At 40.6% G+C, this 17,923-nt stretch overlaps 1 protein-coding gene across 1 annotated transcript in view; it reads left to right on the top strand.

Annotated features, from left to right (window-relative positions):
• The window catches only part of tmtc1 (transmembrane O-mannosyltransferase targeting cadherins 1), a 157,173-nt gene that overhangs the window by 30,455 nt on the left and 108,795 nt on the right, over nucleotides 1-17,923 (top strand). The window contains exons 3-4 of the mRNA XM_028570348.1: nucleotides 8,329-8,402; nucleotides 13,203-13,379. Of these exons, the coding sequence (XP_028426149.1) occupies nucleotides 8,329-8,402; nucleotides 13,203-13,379 (251 nt within the window). The remainder of the gene's footprint in view (nucleotides 1-8,328; nucleotides 8,403-13,202; nucleotides 13,380-17,923) is intronic.

Genomic DNA, 17,923 nt, shown 5'->3' with positions numbered 1-17,923 from the left:
ATGAAACGCAAAATACGACAACGGAGACCCCGGACTGTTGAGCAACCATCAACCAAGAACCAAGAACAGTAAATAATCCCTCCTACAAAGCTTCAACAATTAGTGTCCTCAGTTCCCAAATGCTTATTGAGTGTTGTTAAAAGGAGAGGTGATGTAACACATGACCCTGTCCCAGCTTTTTTGGAATGTGTTGCAGGCATCAAAATGAGTGAATATTTGCAAAAAAAACAATAAAGTTTTATCAGTTTGAACATTAAATATCTTGTATTTGTAGTGTATTCAATTGAATATAGGTTGAAAAAGATTTGTAAATCACTGTATTCTGTTTTTATTGACATTTTACACAACGTCCCAACTTCATTGGAATTGGGTTTGTATGTGGTAGGGGGTCCCTGATCTGTCCTTGCACAAACAAATGTTGAAGACCCCTGGTCTACAGTCATCAAGGTCAGCCCACAATTAATCCCCCGCCTACCATCACAGGGTAAATGCATTTTAGTAGCAGTAAGCGCGGTTCAAATGGAACCTGTAACATGAGTAACTTTCTAGTGGGACGCTCCGAACATGTCTTGTATAAAAGGATCCACACACACACCTCAGGCAGCCACACATGTTTGACGTGCAGCCCAGAGAAGCATGTTAGTTCCGTCTTTGAGAAAGCAGAAACTAATATTCCGAGTGGAGCTGCAACAATTATTTATGAATCGATAGGTCTTTCGACAATAAAATAATCCGCAACCATTTATCGATTTATGGTTTAAGTAATTTACCAACTGAAAATGCTAAACAGTTGATGGCTTCAGCCTCTCAAATGCCTCTCAACTTTTACTGGTCGTAATATCATAGTAAACTGAATATCTTTGGGTTTTGGACTGGAAGTTTCCCAAGAGAATGTTTTTCTTCTTCTCTTCTTCTCCCAAAGACCCCTGGGGCTGTTTGTAGCACAAGTCAAGGCAGCTTTATGGGTATTAGGGGTCGACCGATACTGCTTTTTCATTATTAGTAGTTAATGAAACCAATATTTGGAACCAATATGCATTTACATAAAGAAAATATTTTAGTCAAAATTAACAATTTGGAATGTTAATGCTATAAGCAATTGCTTAATAAAAATTACCAAATATCGTCCCCGATAATCAGCCAGGCCGATCATTGGTCGATTCCTAATTTGTATAGAACATTTCAGCAACAAGGCAATTCAAAGTGCTCTACATTAAACATTGAAGAGCAGTTAAAAACAGTTCAAAATATAAAAACCTATATAATACAAGAATAAATGTTACAGTGCGGTAACAGAAATGAACAATTATTTAAAGAAAGGCAGCATCAAAAAGAAAGGTCTTCAGCATCACAGCTTGATGTCATCTTTTTCCCTTCGTTCATCATTGTTATGTTGCAAATAGAACCTGGATCAGTGTGTCTCTGGTTTCAGACAGTCTTCACTGTTTTCTTGTGTCCAGAATGGCCAGTCTGGCAGTCAGTCAATGGGGCTCCTTTTTCCGAGCTGAAAAGCCTCCATTCATCCATATCCTCTCCTCTCTCTGCTGATAGCTTGCTGACCATGTGTGGACACCGTCAGCCATATGTGTGCTACACACACACACACACACACACACACACACACACACACACACACACACACACACACACACACTCTCTCAAAGCTGTCTTGGGATGAAGCAAAGGGACAGGAGACGCACAAGTCTGTTTGCAAGAAGTCACGCTCACTTGGTATTTGTGTTTGGGTGTGTTTAAGCGGGCTGTACTTTTACACTTCCTCTCCGCCTGTGCTGGGGTTTGGGTGCAGAGACGCAGCTGCAGCTGAGCTCAGATTCCTGAATAATTATGTAATAGACCCAAGTTAGAGAGAGAGAGAGAGAGAGAGAGAGAGAGAGAGAGAGAGAGAGAGAGAGCGACCGAGAGGGGTTAGACAAATAGGTATGTTTCTCTCCTCCTCCTCCTCTCGTTGTCACACTGCCTGCATCCATATGGAGCCATTTATTCTGCTAATAATGAAACAAGCAGCTGAATTACAATTAAAGGGGTATTCCATTGAACATTGTATTGCACTTCTATAAAGCTGGGAAAGTGCAATCCAATTTGCAGAGGCATGTAGAGTAGTACAATAAATACAGTGACATTTCAAAAATACTTGGAAAAATGCAAGGCTAAGCCGTATACATTCTACTTGTTTAACACGTAAATGCAAAAATAAGCTGCACACGGCACAATCACAAATGACATTGACGTGAGAATGATAATAGCGCAAAAATAAGCTGTACACATTATGAATAATGATAATGATACAAGAATAAGAGCATAGATAAAAGAACAATGGTCCAAATCTATGCAGCAAAAGCAGAGATATGCTGACTTTTAGTCCCTAGTATGAGTCAAATATGAAAAACAGTTGATGCTGGCCTGGTGTATCCCCTGGTGTACCCCCATCATGCACATATTATTATTATTACACTGTTTTAATGCATACATTGAAGGAACTGACAGGATTTTTTTATGATTTTACGTAACAAATAAATTGATTGAATGATATTTTCATCAGACCCTCCCACGTTCCAGAGTGTAATGATGCCTAGTTTGAGAAAGGCAACCCATGCTCCGAGTAAATACAGTTTTGGTACAAGCGGGGGTGGGCATGTAATCTGTCATAGTTCTTAGACCTTGCAGCATGCCTCAGGGGTTACACTCCTGGAATTGCAGATCCACTTTTCACTGCTCTTCTCACATTGTATACCTGTCCATGTTTCCAGACTGCACATGTAGGCTGCAGTGTGTGTGTTTATGGCATCCCGTATGGTTCTGGTAATCCATGGTTTCTGGTTGTGGAGTGATTAAACGGTAGTTTTGGGTACAGTTGTTGCTGTTGTTTGACAATTTTAACTAAATGCTTACTCTTGGGGGAATTACTGGAATTGTTGGGTCTTTGTAAATTATAGAGTGTGGTCTAGACCTACTCCATCTGTAAAGTGTCTCGAGATAATTCTTGTTATGATTTGATACTATAAATAAAATTGAATTGGAAATTGAATTTAATTTACCACAGACTCAGTGAATCTATTGATGTCATGACGTCAACAGTGGTGTCCTGGAACGTGTTCCAGACTGCGTCTTGTAATGCAGACTGTAGGGCGGCCTCTGATTGGCTTGACCATTTCCTGGGTCAAGCTTTCATGGAGACAATTATGGGATTGTAAATGAATCAAAACCGACCCTGAATTGTCCCTCAGGTCTATAATGTGTAATATGTCTATTTCGTGTATGAAATAACTTTACAATGCGAGACGGGGTTGTTGGTCAGTAGCCTACATGAAATTACGCCCCCCTCACCCCTCCAATTAGTGCCCAGTTTTTATTTCTTTTCAGAATGTGTTTGTGTTGGCCTATTTTCTTTTAGTCCCCCTGTAACATTACTTGTGTAAAGCGTTCTTGAGTTTAATGAAATGCGCTATATTAATCTAAGTTATTATTACGTTGGTTGCTACAATAAACTCTTAATGCTTTGGATTGTGACACAGTGACAGTGATAACGTTGTTACCCAGTTTAGCTCACGATACATCCAAAGTAGGCTAAGTTACCGTATGCTACACTTGAAATGCAACGATGCATCTGTAACATATTCTCTTATTGTAAATGAAAGATTTTCTGGCTGAACAAATCATTCATCCCGTCTATATGACCTCCCAGTAACGCCAACTCAGTACTATACAGTGGGTAATACATGCTTTCCTCCCATGGACATTACATTACGGCACCAGCCGGCACGCGCTAGAAAAGATCTTTACGACAGCAGGTGTGGTAAAAACAATACCACTTTAGTCCAAGGGGGCCGCTGGAATCTACACCAACTGAAAGTTCCTCATGGCCACTTTTAATATTCCCGCTGTCACATCAATTCTTATTCACCATAAAACACTAGTGGTGGGAATCACCAGAGGCCTCACGATACGATATCATCACAAAACTCATGTCACAATACGATATTATTGGGATTTTAAACATATTGTAATATTCTGCGATATATTGAAATGTATTACCTTTTTTCCAACTTTAAATTTTTCCCAATTTCAAATGATGTCCCCAAAAGGAAACGTTGTCAACATCTGTTTTATCTAAAAAGATACATTTCTCTGTTTGTTCATCTCACTTTACTTTTATTGCTGCAAAATGGGATTGTCACGCAGACAAACTGACTAAAACACACGCCTCCTCCTTTTTTCTTGCCAGAGTCATCTGTTCTATCAAATTGGTATATAGAAAAAGGTCACCTGGTAGAATGGCGCTGTCGATTTAGCCAAGTTTCTGTGAAACAAAGGACATTACAATTCCTGAAATAACGTTGAAAACTGATGCCGGTTAGCAGAATGCTTGGCAGAGAAAAACCATGTGGCTGGTTAGTGATGTCAGAGAATCATTCTGTCTGATTGGTGACTGCAGCCGCAAACAGCACATCTTATCCCATCACAGCTGTTTGTATTAGAGGCAGGGTTGGTAATGTTGAAAAGCTAGCAAGATTTGAAAGCAGCATCTCCTCAGGGCTCCGTCTAACCCCTCCCCCTGCCCTCATTCACCGGTAAGCTAGTCTCGCATTGCCAGAACCTTCCTCCACAGCGTTGCGAAGGAAGGTCTGGCAAGTCCACACAGCATTCCAGGATGGGAGAATAACGTGCTCTGGTTTACTGGCATTTCTTCAAACCAAACGCAATCGTCTTGGGCGGTTCTAGGTGCCGAACGGAGCCACAGTGCCTCTGCAAAATCGCCTCGGGAAGGAACTTGTTTTGGTGGAAAGTGTGTACATTCAAAGGTAGTTTTAGTCGTGCAACAGAAAACTCTTTGTTCTTGGACAGATAACCTAGCTAGCTGTCTGGATTTATCCTGCAGAGATCTGAGGAGCAGTTAACCATAGTCCTCACAAATCAGCCGGAGGTTAGAACGCCAACACAGAGACAGAGGAAGGGGACGGACGTCCGAAAACAGACGGAATTTCCGGCAGAACGAGAGCGATCCCGGAAGTGGAACGTTGTGGATATAGACTAGCAAGCCTCTAATGTTATCATTCCCAATGTTTAAAACAAACATGACTACTGTAAGCTATGCAGCACAGTGGACTGCAGTAGATCCTGAAATTAGCACCCCTATGTACTGAATCCAGAATCGATTTAGAATCAATTGTGACCCCAAGAAATTGTGTTGAATTGTGAGATTCCACAAGATTTACACCCCTGGTGTGCAGTATCTAAATGGACAGAGCAACTCTGACCGCTGCTCTTCTTCCTCAGCTGTAGGCAAAGTAATCTGTTTACCGCTGCTTACTTTTCAAACATGTTAGTTATTATTCTTTATTAGTGTATGTGTGTGTGTATCGAGAGAGAGTCTTTGTACACTGATATTTTATTCATGCAGAGAAAGACAAGTCTCCCCTGTCCTCTCACCCCCCTCCTCCCCCAACTCGTCCTTTAATCTTGCACCTCTCTACCTCTCATTTGATCACTCTTCATCCCTCACTTCCTTCTCTGTTCTCCTCCCTTTCATCTCCGACCATCCCTGCCCCTCTAAGTATTTGTGGGTGACTGAGCAATGTGTTTTCAGTACAAACGCACGTACACACACACACACACACACACACACGCACACACTCGCACACACACACACACACACACACACACACACACACACACACACACACACACACACACACACACACACTAACAGCACTTCCAACTCTACACTATACCAACTACTTAAGGATGTAAATAATCTCCTTTCATCTCACTGCTTCCAAGAGGTTTAAGACAGCGTGTGTGTTTGTGTGTGTGTGCCCCTTAAGAAGAGACACACTCATTTTGTATGTTTTGCAACACACATACTTACACACACACACACACACACACACCATACCTAGAGATTGGCATGGGGTACTTTCCATAAAATCATCTCTCAATGCAAATCAAACCAGCTATTAGGCTAACCGACATAAAACCATGCCTGTTGATCAGCCTCATATTCCGGCATCTACAACCCAATATTCAACTAGGATGGGGCAATATGGCAAAAAAATATAATCACGATGTATTTTCCCATTTTGATCGATATCGATATTTATCACAATATAATTTTTTTGCTGATCCTGCCCAATCAAAGTGCATCCTGACTGAAACCTGAAGAAACCAGAGGTTTAATTACACTCTAGAATACAGTTTATTAACATATAAAATAAAAATAAAAACATGCAGCACATTCAGCACAGTGTTTTTGTTGAGATTTCACATTACAGATTCACATTATGAGATGCCCACTGGTCAACAGAGCAACTACTCTTTTCTTTTACTGGCAAAAGAAAACTAAGAGTAGCACTGTTTTCCTCATACAGAGTCATCTTACAATTACGTTTTACTTTTTTGTGTCTGCAAAATCAACAAGTGCTAAAATTGTTTTGATTTTGTAAACAACCTATAACTACTTAAAAGCAACCTATTGAATGTAAACTCCTGCCAAGAAAGCATCTCAAATATTTGTAGAGGTAGCACAAAACCAGACAAAGTAAACCAGTGCCTTTCACTGACTATACGTAATATTTTTGCTCCTTTTTAAATGTTTTTTATATGGGGCAATTGTTGTTTTGGTACAGCAGCTACAGCACAGCTAGTCTATATCCACGACGTTCCACTTTTTGAATTGCTCCGTTGCTGACAAAAACTTCGTCGGATTTCACTCAATTAGGCCGGATACATTCTAACCTCCGGCTGATTTGTGAGGACTATGGTTAACTGCTCCTCAGATCTCTGCAGGGTAAATCCAGACAGCTAGCTAGACTATCTGTCCAATCGGAGTTTTCTGTTGCACGACTAAAACTACTTTTGAACGTACACATGTTCCACCAAAACAAGTTCCTTCCTGAGACTATTTAGCAGAGGCACCGTGGCTCCGTCCTGCACTTAGCATCGCCCAAGAGGATTGTGATTGGTTTAAAGAAATACCAATAAAGCAGAGCACGTTTTTCTCCCATCCCAGAATTCTGTGTGGACTCGCCAGACCTTCCTCTTCAGCGCTGTGGAGGAAGGTCTGGCAATGCGAGACTAGAACACAGCTAATGCTAGCGCTGTTAACAGCAGACAAACTAACGGTACTACTTATAACTTGCAGGCCTTCTTTTATGGAACAAATTGAACATGAAATTGAATATAAAAGGCACCACTAAAAAAAGAATGACTGATTGATTTTGAAGTTTTCTAATGATTCTTTCAACTAACACAAAAAATCGGTGTGTCTTCTGTGATGTGTCACAAGCTTACCGCTGCACGCCAGTACAGGCGGCCGAGCCGGTGTAGCTTGTTTCATTGAATAAAGTGGAAGCTGCTCCGCATATGCATAATACGTTATGTCCAATTACATGTTCAACAGATTTTGGCATTAAATATCTTGGCAATGAAGGCTTTTGAGTATTCTAGCCAGGCCTAATTTGATCCTGTTGTGGTTTAATATGTCTTGCCTGTTCTTTTGTTTCCCCATCCTTGGGCCACGGTGTGTGTGTGTGTGTGTGTGTGTGTGTGTGTGTTTGTGTGTGTGTGTGTGTGTGCGAGCTGCTGAGGTTCCTTTGTTTTGTTTTTTAAATGAGATATCTGCTCCTCCCTCTCTCCTTGCCATGTTCGTCTCCTGTTCACTGGTCTCCATCCTCATGCCCCTCCCAGCCTGCTCTTTATCAGTGTCTGCTCGACATGTTTACTGCTCCCCTGCCAGGCTTTGGCTGACTGCTGCGCCACCATACACAAAAAACACCGACTGGACCTGTGGCTCTTACTGTAGATCAACTTTATGGAGAAACACCACAGCATTAAAGAAGATATACAACACATACTGTATATTACTCACCAGACAGGAAGCCATTTTGTCCACTTTCCCCAACAGTCTGCCATACATCCTACTCTGTCCCAGCTGCTAAGGTGGCTGGTAGAGCAGACCCACATAGCAGGCAACCAGAGCCAAGCAGCATTTGACCTAATCTCTGTAAACCGATATCTACATATGTTCTTTCCCAGTTTCGATTGTTGTGCATACTTCAACTTCAACCCAAACAGTGCACATGCATGGACATTCATTATAGAAAAGCATAAATACTGATTCTTGGCTTTTATAATGGGCACCTGTCTGGGCCATAATCACAGTAATTCTGCTATCAGGTTGTGATACATCCAGCACTGTTTCCTCAACAGGGCTGTCCGACCCACGAGTAATCTCTAAGATCTGTGTGTGTGTGTGTGTGTGTGTGTGTGTGTGTGTGTGTGTGTGTGTGTGTGTGTGTGTGTGTTTTGCAGGTGTCTGGTATCGTGGGCAGGGCTGATGTCTTGGCCTGTCTGCTGTTCTTGCTGACGTTCCTCTCCTACATCAGGTAATATAATTCTGTACCACATACACGCACGCACACACACACACACACACACACACACACACACACACGTCAATAGACTTTTTATGAACAAAGCTTTAACTACGAAGGGTGGTCATATAAGATTAGGTGTTAGGTACAGCAACTAGAGATGGTCTGATACCGTTGTTTGCTTCAAGTCAAGTCAACCTTATTGACAATTCTGCAATATGTGCCAGACATACAGAGCAATAGAAAATACATTTCTCTCTGACCCACGCTGCAATAAGGACACGTACAACAAGGATAATATAAAAAAAGACATAAGAAATATATACAAATAAGATAAGTTATATATACAGTTAAAAAGATAAGTAATATGTACAATACAGTAATACATTCTAAATAGTGTAAATGTAAGGCAAAATCAAACAGAAAAGTAAAGATTCCCGATACCGATTCTGATACCTGAACTTGCCTATCGGCCAATGTGACCAGTGTGTCATATATTTTACTATTTGTTTTAACAACTGTATACTACTATTCCTGTATGGATTTTATATGATTTCTTTCATTGTTGTCTGTATGGCTCAGGTTAAACTCTTTGTGAAACATGAACAAACAGAAACAATGAATGCCATATAACTTTGTTTTATTATCCATTTTGATGTCAGTCATAATGGAAAAGGAACAAACTTTTTTTTAAAGTAGACATTCTTCAGGGCTAAATTACAGATAAAATCGGATCGGTGGATAAACTCCAGTATTTTCTGATACCTGCATTTTAGGCAGTATCGGAGGCTTTTCTGATACTGGCATCGGTATTAGAACATCTCTATTAGTGCACACTTACCATTGTGTGCCTTTTAGTTCTAACTTATGACTACTATTATTGTTTGCTAATGGAGTTTGTCAAATGAAGCTAAATATAAATAGTTGTACAGGTTTACAGTAAGCCATGGTTTTGTTCTGTATTAAAGGATAATTCTGCTTTATTACTACTTGGGTCTTATGTCCATAACCTGTAACAATGAACATTTGACTCAACAAAGTAATAAGTGAGATCTGGGAGCACGGTGACATTGTTAAAATAACAATACATTTGACGGATCAATACACACAAGCAGTCACATGATGAGACATGTTTTAAACAAACCAACAGATTAGCCAGACTTATTTGGAAGAGAAAATGAAAGTGAATGGTGAAATTATAACCCAAACTGTGGTTTACAGATCCACTTCCTGCCCCAACTCTGAACTCCCGTAGTCGTGTACACAGTTTTCCTGTGAAATGAGGAAGTATTAATGTTAGGTGTGCTCACTTTCAGTTTTTCCTCCTGGTTAAGTGGTTTGGTCTGATTATTTGACTTTTTGTGTTTCTTGCCTCATTGGACTTTATTTTATGTTGCAGTGTTCCCTGCCACAATCTCATCAATGGTAGAAATGATGGACAAAACTACGAAAATAAAAACCCAAGTTGTTAAAAAAGACGACAAAAATGATCATGATTATCATGTAGTGTAATAATTAGGGCTGCACAATATATCGTTTTGTTTTCATCGTCATCGCTATATAGTTTGTCGCAAAATAGATATCGCAAAAGGCTGCGACATATCGCGAAAGACAGTGAGATATTTTGTGTGTTAGTTGAAAGAAAATATTAGAAAACTACACTTTAAAATGGAACTGTCGTTCTTGTTTTAGTGCTGCCTTTTATGTTCAATTCAATGTTCAATTTGTCTAATAAAAATATGTTGGAACTGATTTCCTTTCATTTGTTTTACAATCAACAAGCAAATTGTTCTACTAAAGCAGAATACTGAAAGCAGCAGAAATGCAGAACTTAACACACTTCAGTATCTGTTTATTTATCGCAAGTAATATCGTTATCACGATATTCAACAACATTATTGCAAATTGCATATTTTCCTCATAATGTGCAGCCCTAGTAATACATATAAGCTGCTCAATCAATTAGTCTAATAATTACTCAAGCAATAGAAAATTAATTAACCGCAATTCTGTTAATCGAGTTATCATTTTCTTTTATTGTTTAAACATTTTCTGGTCCAGTTTCTCCAAAGTGTGGACTTGCTGCTTTTTGTAAATTGAGAATGATTGCGTTTTGGATTGTTGGTTGAAAGATGCCGCCTTAGGATTTTGCCTCTTTTTTCTGAAATTTGAACAAATAGCAATCGAGAGGTTAACTTCTTCACCGTCTGGCTGAATCTCTCTGAATTCCAGTGTATCGCGGATTCATTCGACTTGAAACAACATGTTTTAGGCCCAACACATAACCCTGGCAACACTCTTTACTTACAGTAGTGTTTACACATGGTTCGACTGTTAGCTCAATCAACTTAATTGATATTTGTGTTTCAAATTACTCGTTATTTTTAGACCTTTATTTGACCTTTATTAAGACATGAAAGGGGAGAGAGAGGGGGAATGACATGCAGCAAAGGGCCGCAGGTGGGATCAAACCTGCGGCCGCCGCATCGAGAACTGAGCCTCTATATATGGGCACACGCTCTACCTGGTGAGCTACCCAGGCGCCCCCCTTCTTGCATTTTTTATGAGAAAACTGTGAAATGTTCTTTTGTTTTCTCGGCCACCGTCTCTGAAACCAGATCTGCTGAAATTGATACTAATAAATAATTCAAGTGTGCCAATCATGTACCGACTTCACACTTCATGTGTCTTAATGTTGTGAAATCTTGTTGTTGTACAGTGAGTATGTACTGTCTTATCATTTTTTGTGTTATACTACAGTGTTAATTGTTTTTATATAGTGAAGGGCTGTACCCAAATTGGATTTTTAAGATTCAAATAGCATTTGACTGTTCAATACAAAGATTCGACAATCAACAATCCATTGGCATGGATTTCAGTGGGGATTTTGAGTAGGGATAGACCGATTATCGTCCCTGGTGTATTATCGGGCTGTTTGGCAGTTTGCTGATTATCTGTATCGGCTTTTTATTTGCCTGATATCCGATCAGGTTAATGAATTAAAAAGTGGTCTACTTTGGCTCGGCTACAGCTCTGTGTCTGTCCCTCTGCTTCGGTTTCACTCAACACTGAGTCTGACTTAAAGTGCTCATATAATGCTCATTTTCAGGTTCATTATTGTATTTAGAGGTTGTACCAGAATAGCTTTATGTGGTTTAATTTTCAAAAAACACCATATTTTTGTTGCACTGCACATTGCTGCAGCTCCTCTTTTCACCCTGTGTGTTGAGCTCTCTGATATCAACAGGACCAGAAGAGGGTTTCAATTAAGCAAAATGTTGACTAGTTTGTTAACAAAAATTGTGGTGAAATGGGTGAACATAGGACGATTGGGGCAGGAACTGTCTATGACGGTAACAGGAGTGGAAATCTTGGACTTGATGACATCATAAGGAGCAAGTAATTACTACAGAACCTAGCGGTCACTGCCTTCCAACAAATGGCGATGTGGGGCTTACATAAAAATTAAGTTAGATTTTTGGTTCTGCGGGGGCTCTATGCAGAGCTTTCGCCGTAGCCTACGTAAGTGGACTGAAGTTTATACTTGTGCATTGTTGTGTGCGTTGATCTCTTTAAGAGAATAGCTTGGCCGGCGTTTGTGTGTAGATGGGAAGGGTGTGGTAGAGCGAGTGAGAGAGTGACCTCTCCTTGATTTCATGTTGTTTATGGAGAAGGAGAACCCGGAAATGAGTCGGGGGAAATTCAATGCTACCAAGCCATGGCCAAGCGGACCAATCACAGTTGTTGCACTCTGCGTCGCTGCAACGTGTAGTTACATTTTTTGAGAGGTGCACTTCAGGCTACAGCGTAGTGTACGGCGTAGTGTACGGCATAGGATACGGCATAGGATACGGCATAGGATACGGCGTAGGATACGGCGTAATGTACGGCGTAGTGTACGGCGTAGTGTACGGCGTAGTGTACGGCGTAGGGTACGGCGTAGGGTACGGCGTAGGGTACATAGGGTCTGTATCTCCACCTACCAACATACGTAACCACGTTTTTGATTTAATGCAGAAGCATAAATTGGCCTTTACAGTGAGTAACTTTCCGTGTGTATAAGTATGAACAGTAATGGGAACAACCTGATCTGATACAGCCTTGCAGTGGTTTTCAGCATGTTTGTCAGACCGTTGTTTTTTTGTTTCTACACCAGTAACATTTGGAGTGCCCCAGGGTGCAATTTTAGGACCAGTCTTATTTCCCCTTGGTCACATCATACGTAGACATGGTGTTGCATTTCATTGTTACACTGGTGATACCCTGTTATATCTCCCCATAAAACCCAATAGTCCTTCTGATCTGTCCTGTCTGGTTAAATGTCAAGCGGATGTAAAAGTTCGGATTTTGGCAAATTGTCTTCAGTAAATTGGAACGACGACATTGTAGTTGGACTGATGAGGTTAATTCATAGTTTTAATAGAAGTTACAGCTGCAGTCATGTAATCAAAAAGCTCTCAGACCTCTTTTATTTCTGACAATTGCTGCTAACTGGCATTCGACCTAATATGAATACCTTTGTAGCAGTGCTTGTATCTGTGATTAGGTTTCTTGTATTGCACTTATGTTACTTTGTCTGATCCCTGAATATGAACATTTCAATGTGACATTTCTTAATTGTAGCCTAGACCCTGATCTTAATTAACTTAATGAAGCAATTAATTTCACTTATTTTATCATCCTACAACATGGCAATTATACTAATGAAGCGTAAGTGTCTTGTCCTCCTGCCATCCTCTCTCTGTGACTGGACTGAGGCCTGTTATCATCTGTCATTATAAATCACCGTCTGTCTCTGTCTCTCTGTTTCAGGAGTGTTGGTGTGTGTGTCTCTGAGGACTCGCTGCCCTCCACGGTGTCGGCAGGGTGTCTGCTCGTCAGTTTGTTGCTGGGCACCTGCGCCATGCTGGTCAAGGAGACGGGCATCACCGTGTTCGGAGTGTGCATGCTCTACGACGCCCTGGTGCTGTGCCGCAAGCCTCTCATCCAGTAAGCACACAGGGTTTTTAGCTTTGTTTTTTCTTATCTTGATTTATTTGGCAATGGTTCACTGAGCGAGCACAGTTTTTAAGAAACGCTTGGCTTTATATTTATATAACTAGTTTATACCTGGGAGTTGCCCACTGCCACCAAAGATAATTTGTTTCTGAAACTGTTTTCACAAATACAGTTGCTGAGATAAGAGGACTCTGTCCTTTTTATTGTATATGTGGAGTTGCATTTTCATCCATGTGGTATCCAGTTTTACACTTGAGTTTGGGGTACACAGTACACAGTTGTGTGCATTCAAATGAGGCATAAAAACGGTTAAGGCTGTAAGAGAGGCAGAGGTGTTGGTTACCAAGTTGGTCTTAGATTTCTAGTCCGTAATTGGCTGCAGTCCCTCTCACATGCGGCGTGAGTTGGACAAACGTTCCAGTTTGTCCCTGTTTTGTCTCTTAGTGGCTTTGATAGCTCTCTGTAAATCATGAATAAAGAAAATTATTTTATTTAGTGAAGGGTACCGAAACATGGTATTAAACGGGCCCCGGGTCAAAAACTGTAGTATTTATCATCACGCTGCAGCTTCTCCCCTGCTCTGTGACTGGGCTGAGATCTAACACACACACACACACACACACACACACACACACACACACACACACACACACACACACACACACACACACACACACACACACACACACACACAGCCATTCCCGCTCCTCAGTCCTCACTCCCCACTGCGACTCTGCAGACAGGGGGAAGCTATTTGTCATCCTTAGAGCAACATGTGGACACAATGATATGGCTCACACTGAAACATTCCGGATCAATATGGAGAGTTCCATTTGTTTAGACTGTGAAGAGTGCAGCATTAAAGACCCACATTGATGTGTGTTTTCATGTTTTCGCTTATTTACATAGATGTCTACATATCACCGCTGACCATTTTCCAAAGCCTACCTCTTTTTTGATCAATGACTGTAAGTTTCCTTCCTTGAAGGCAGCAATTGCTTTCCAAAATGTCAGGACTTAGTGACCATCAACTGACAGAGACTTGAAACGTGCTGCAGATGAATAATCCATCACATTTACTTGCCTCTAGATTTTATCAATTAATTTTTTGAACACGTTAAGATGGCGCAGATATGCAAAAGCAGAACGGGATAAAACAATTAAGCTACTCAAGCAATTGGCATTTACATTGACATATAATTGTAATACTCCTAATGCACACATTTCCTTTTTCAATTTCACAGCATAAAAGATGCTTTTCAGTTTGATAGCCTGTTTTGACCTGTTGCCGTGTGTGTGTGTGTGCGTGCGTGAGTGTGTGTGTGTGTGTGTCAAGCGGGGGAGAGGGGCACTATCCTTGAGCTTGAAGCCAGTCTAACAGTCACAATTTACAGCCCAAACTAAGCTTTTTGAGAGAGAGAGACAGAGAGAGAGAGAGTAAGTGAGTGAGTGAGTGAGTGACCGTTTCGTGGGCCTGTGGTTGCCCCCTTTGGCAACCACCTATTAAATTATTTTTTTATATATATATATATATATATAAAAAAACAAATCAAAAACTTACAAAACTGGAAAATCTTGTTTAAAGATGTCAATATTTTATTTGGTTGTCTCCGTACAGTTTAAACACTACGTTTGTGCGCTACACAACATTTCAGCTGTTGTGCGACTGCTTTCCACACGCGTGTTTGCTGTGAAAAGATACAGGCAACACAATTTTCTGTTCACGTTAACGGCGCAAGTTGAACTCCGGTTTCGCTGCCTCATTACGGTGCCACTCAAATGTCTGCGCTGCTCTCTGATGCTCCGAAAAACAGATGTTAGAGGCAACAGAAGCATCGCTGCATGTCACGCTAGTAAACACTAATAACACGTTACACAGCAGGTAACGTTAGCCTACCGTTAGCTACAGTAGTAACTGAATTAAACATGGTGTAAAATGTGTGGTATAGTTTAGAAATGAATTGCTCCAAATATAGGCAGCAATTTCGGCAACCAAAAGCTGATGCGTGGTTGCCAAGCCGGCAACTGCTTTAAAAAGTTAGCGTTGAGCCCTGGTCTGTGTGTGTGTGTGTGTGTGTGTGTGTGTGTGTGTGTGTGTGTAAAAGCATTTGTGTGTTTCTCCCTGTTTGCATAAGTGTGTGTGCATGCCCTTATGTGTGAGTCTGACCATGTCGAAACCAGGTCCAGATGTTTTGGGAGCCTCCCTGCTGTGTAAACTGGCCTGGAATGTACTGGAATTAGCCTGCTGCACTGGGCTGGTCGAGCTGATAACACACTGAAACACTGAATGCTTGGAGATGTGTGTGTGTGTGTGTGTGTGTGTGTGTGTGTGTGTGTGTGTGTGTGTGTGTTTGAGTATGAGTGGGCATCTCCCTGCATGTGTTTTTGTTTCATTGACTGGCACTTTAGATAATATTTTTGAGTGACACCATGTTACAGTATGTATGTATGTGATTGAATTTCTAACTAATTTGTGGTCATGTTATGTTGAAACAAAGGGGAAATTTAAAGGATTTTCATACTCATTTGTTACTGTATTTAAGGAGGTATAGTATAGTTTTTTTCTAGGAACCCAGGAATCTTTTTGGAACTTAATTATTTGTTCCATTTTTAGTTCCTGTGCCATACATCATGGTGCCTGAAAAGTCCCTGCGCCAGCAGTAGTATTTTTTAATTGCTTTGAACTACTGAGGTACAGTTTGCAGGGTTTACCTTTTTTCATTACTTGAACCTGCTACATCATGGTGCTTCTAGTAAAGTACACGCAAACAAGCAGTGAGTGACAGTGCTCTGTTAATTGAATTCTGGGTAAAAGGTTTTGGTGCAATATTTATATTTTGCTTTGAAGAGATACACTGTGAATAAGGACCAGTCTTATATTGATGCAAAGATTTGAACATTAGCAGGAATGTAGCACAACATGGAAGCGAAAGCAGATCTCTGTTCATTTAAATGTGATAAAGTGTAATACAAATATGGTGTCCCTAAAATAAATGAATAATCGTGATAAATAATCCTGATCTCAATATTGATTGAACAGTAATGACCAGTGATCTGTGTGTGTGTGTGTGTGTGTGTGTGTGTGTGTGTGTGTGTGTGTGTGTGAGAGCCAGCATAAGCCTGTGTAATAGCAAAAGTAGTGTTGCAGGCTGCTGCTCTGCGATAATGCTGGCAGCCAACATGAGGGTGGAGGGATACAGATGTCTCTCCAGGATTCACATCTTTTGGTGTCTCTTTTTCTCTCTCCGACTCAGAGCTGAAGTCCTGGTAAACACACGGTGTTGACTTTGTTCCTGCCTCAGCCCAAATTACAAGCGCAGCCAGCTGGGGAGCGGCTTTACTGTAGCGTTCATATTGTCTTTGGACCCTGGTTTCACTAAGCGCCAAGGTGGTCTGCTTCTGGAGAGACAAGACAAAACACACACACACACACACACACACACACACACACACACACACACACACACACACACACACACACACACACACACACACACACACACACGTTCAAAGCATCAGCATCTTTTTAGAGACAGGACAGATATTTGAGACGGCACATAAAACATTTTCATCCTTTAAATGCTACAAAGCACTTTTATGAGTCTCGAAAAAGGTTGAAGCACTCGTGTTAATGCATTAACACACACACACACACACAAACAATGTATCTAATATATATATATATATATATATAATACCGGTGGATGCTTAGCATAGATGAGAAAAAAACTAGTTTTTGAGAGTTAAGCGGAGAAAGAAGTAGTTGTCAGGTTTTTGCTGGTGATGAACAATCTGACTTTACAGATAAATGTGTCTTGGTTTCTTCCTAGATGATTGTATATCACTTTTATATGGTGCATCAGTTTTAGCATACTGTAAAATTTCTGTGGGACCCATGAAGGTATAGGAGTAAAAACTTAAATGCTGATAGAAATAGGTTATTATCGACTATATGTTCCAATATATATCCAATATAGCAAACCTTTGCCTGTTAGGATTATTTGTTTCTTCTGCAGTTCACACATACCTACCTATGGTGGCAGTTAAAGGAGATATGAGGTGGGTCTGCTGTGAGACCAGATGGAAAGCCAGCCTAGTGATCTTTTAGAATAGGTGGCTAGACTTACCAACCAATAGAGAGCCAAAGTGAAACCAGAGCTTCCAGGTTCTGTTCCAGGGTTAAGAAAACCTTGTTCAAAATCCCATTGACAACACAAATAACTAAAAATCCAGCCAATCCCACTCAACACTATGTTGAGTGTTGTACACTCATGTCTAGAGAGGGATGTGATGAAAAAATCTAATATAGTTGATTATTATTATTTCTGTTTTAAGTGGCCTTTAACAAACAACATTTCTCGTAAGCCATAGAACGAGCATCACCAAACAGCATTCCTGAACCAGACCAAGTGACGGTTCTCTCCGGACTTAGGACAAATTTCTGATAAATAAATAAGAATAAATAATAATTTCCACAGGTTGTTGGTTTTTTGGTGACAATCATGCTTTGTGGCAGGAGATTGCAAACCTTTGAA

Source organism: Perca flavescens, chromosome 23, assembly GCF_004354835.1.
Source record: "Perca flavescens isolate YP-PL-M2 chromosome 23, PFLA_1.0, whole genome shotgun sequence".
NCBI classification, from domain to species: Eukaryota; Metazoa; Chordata; class Actinopteri; order Perciformes; family Percidae; genus Perca; species Perca flavescens.
This window is presented reverse-complemented; position numbering and strand designations above follow the sequence as displayed.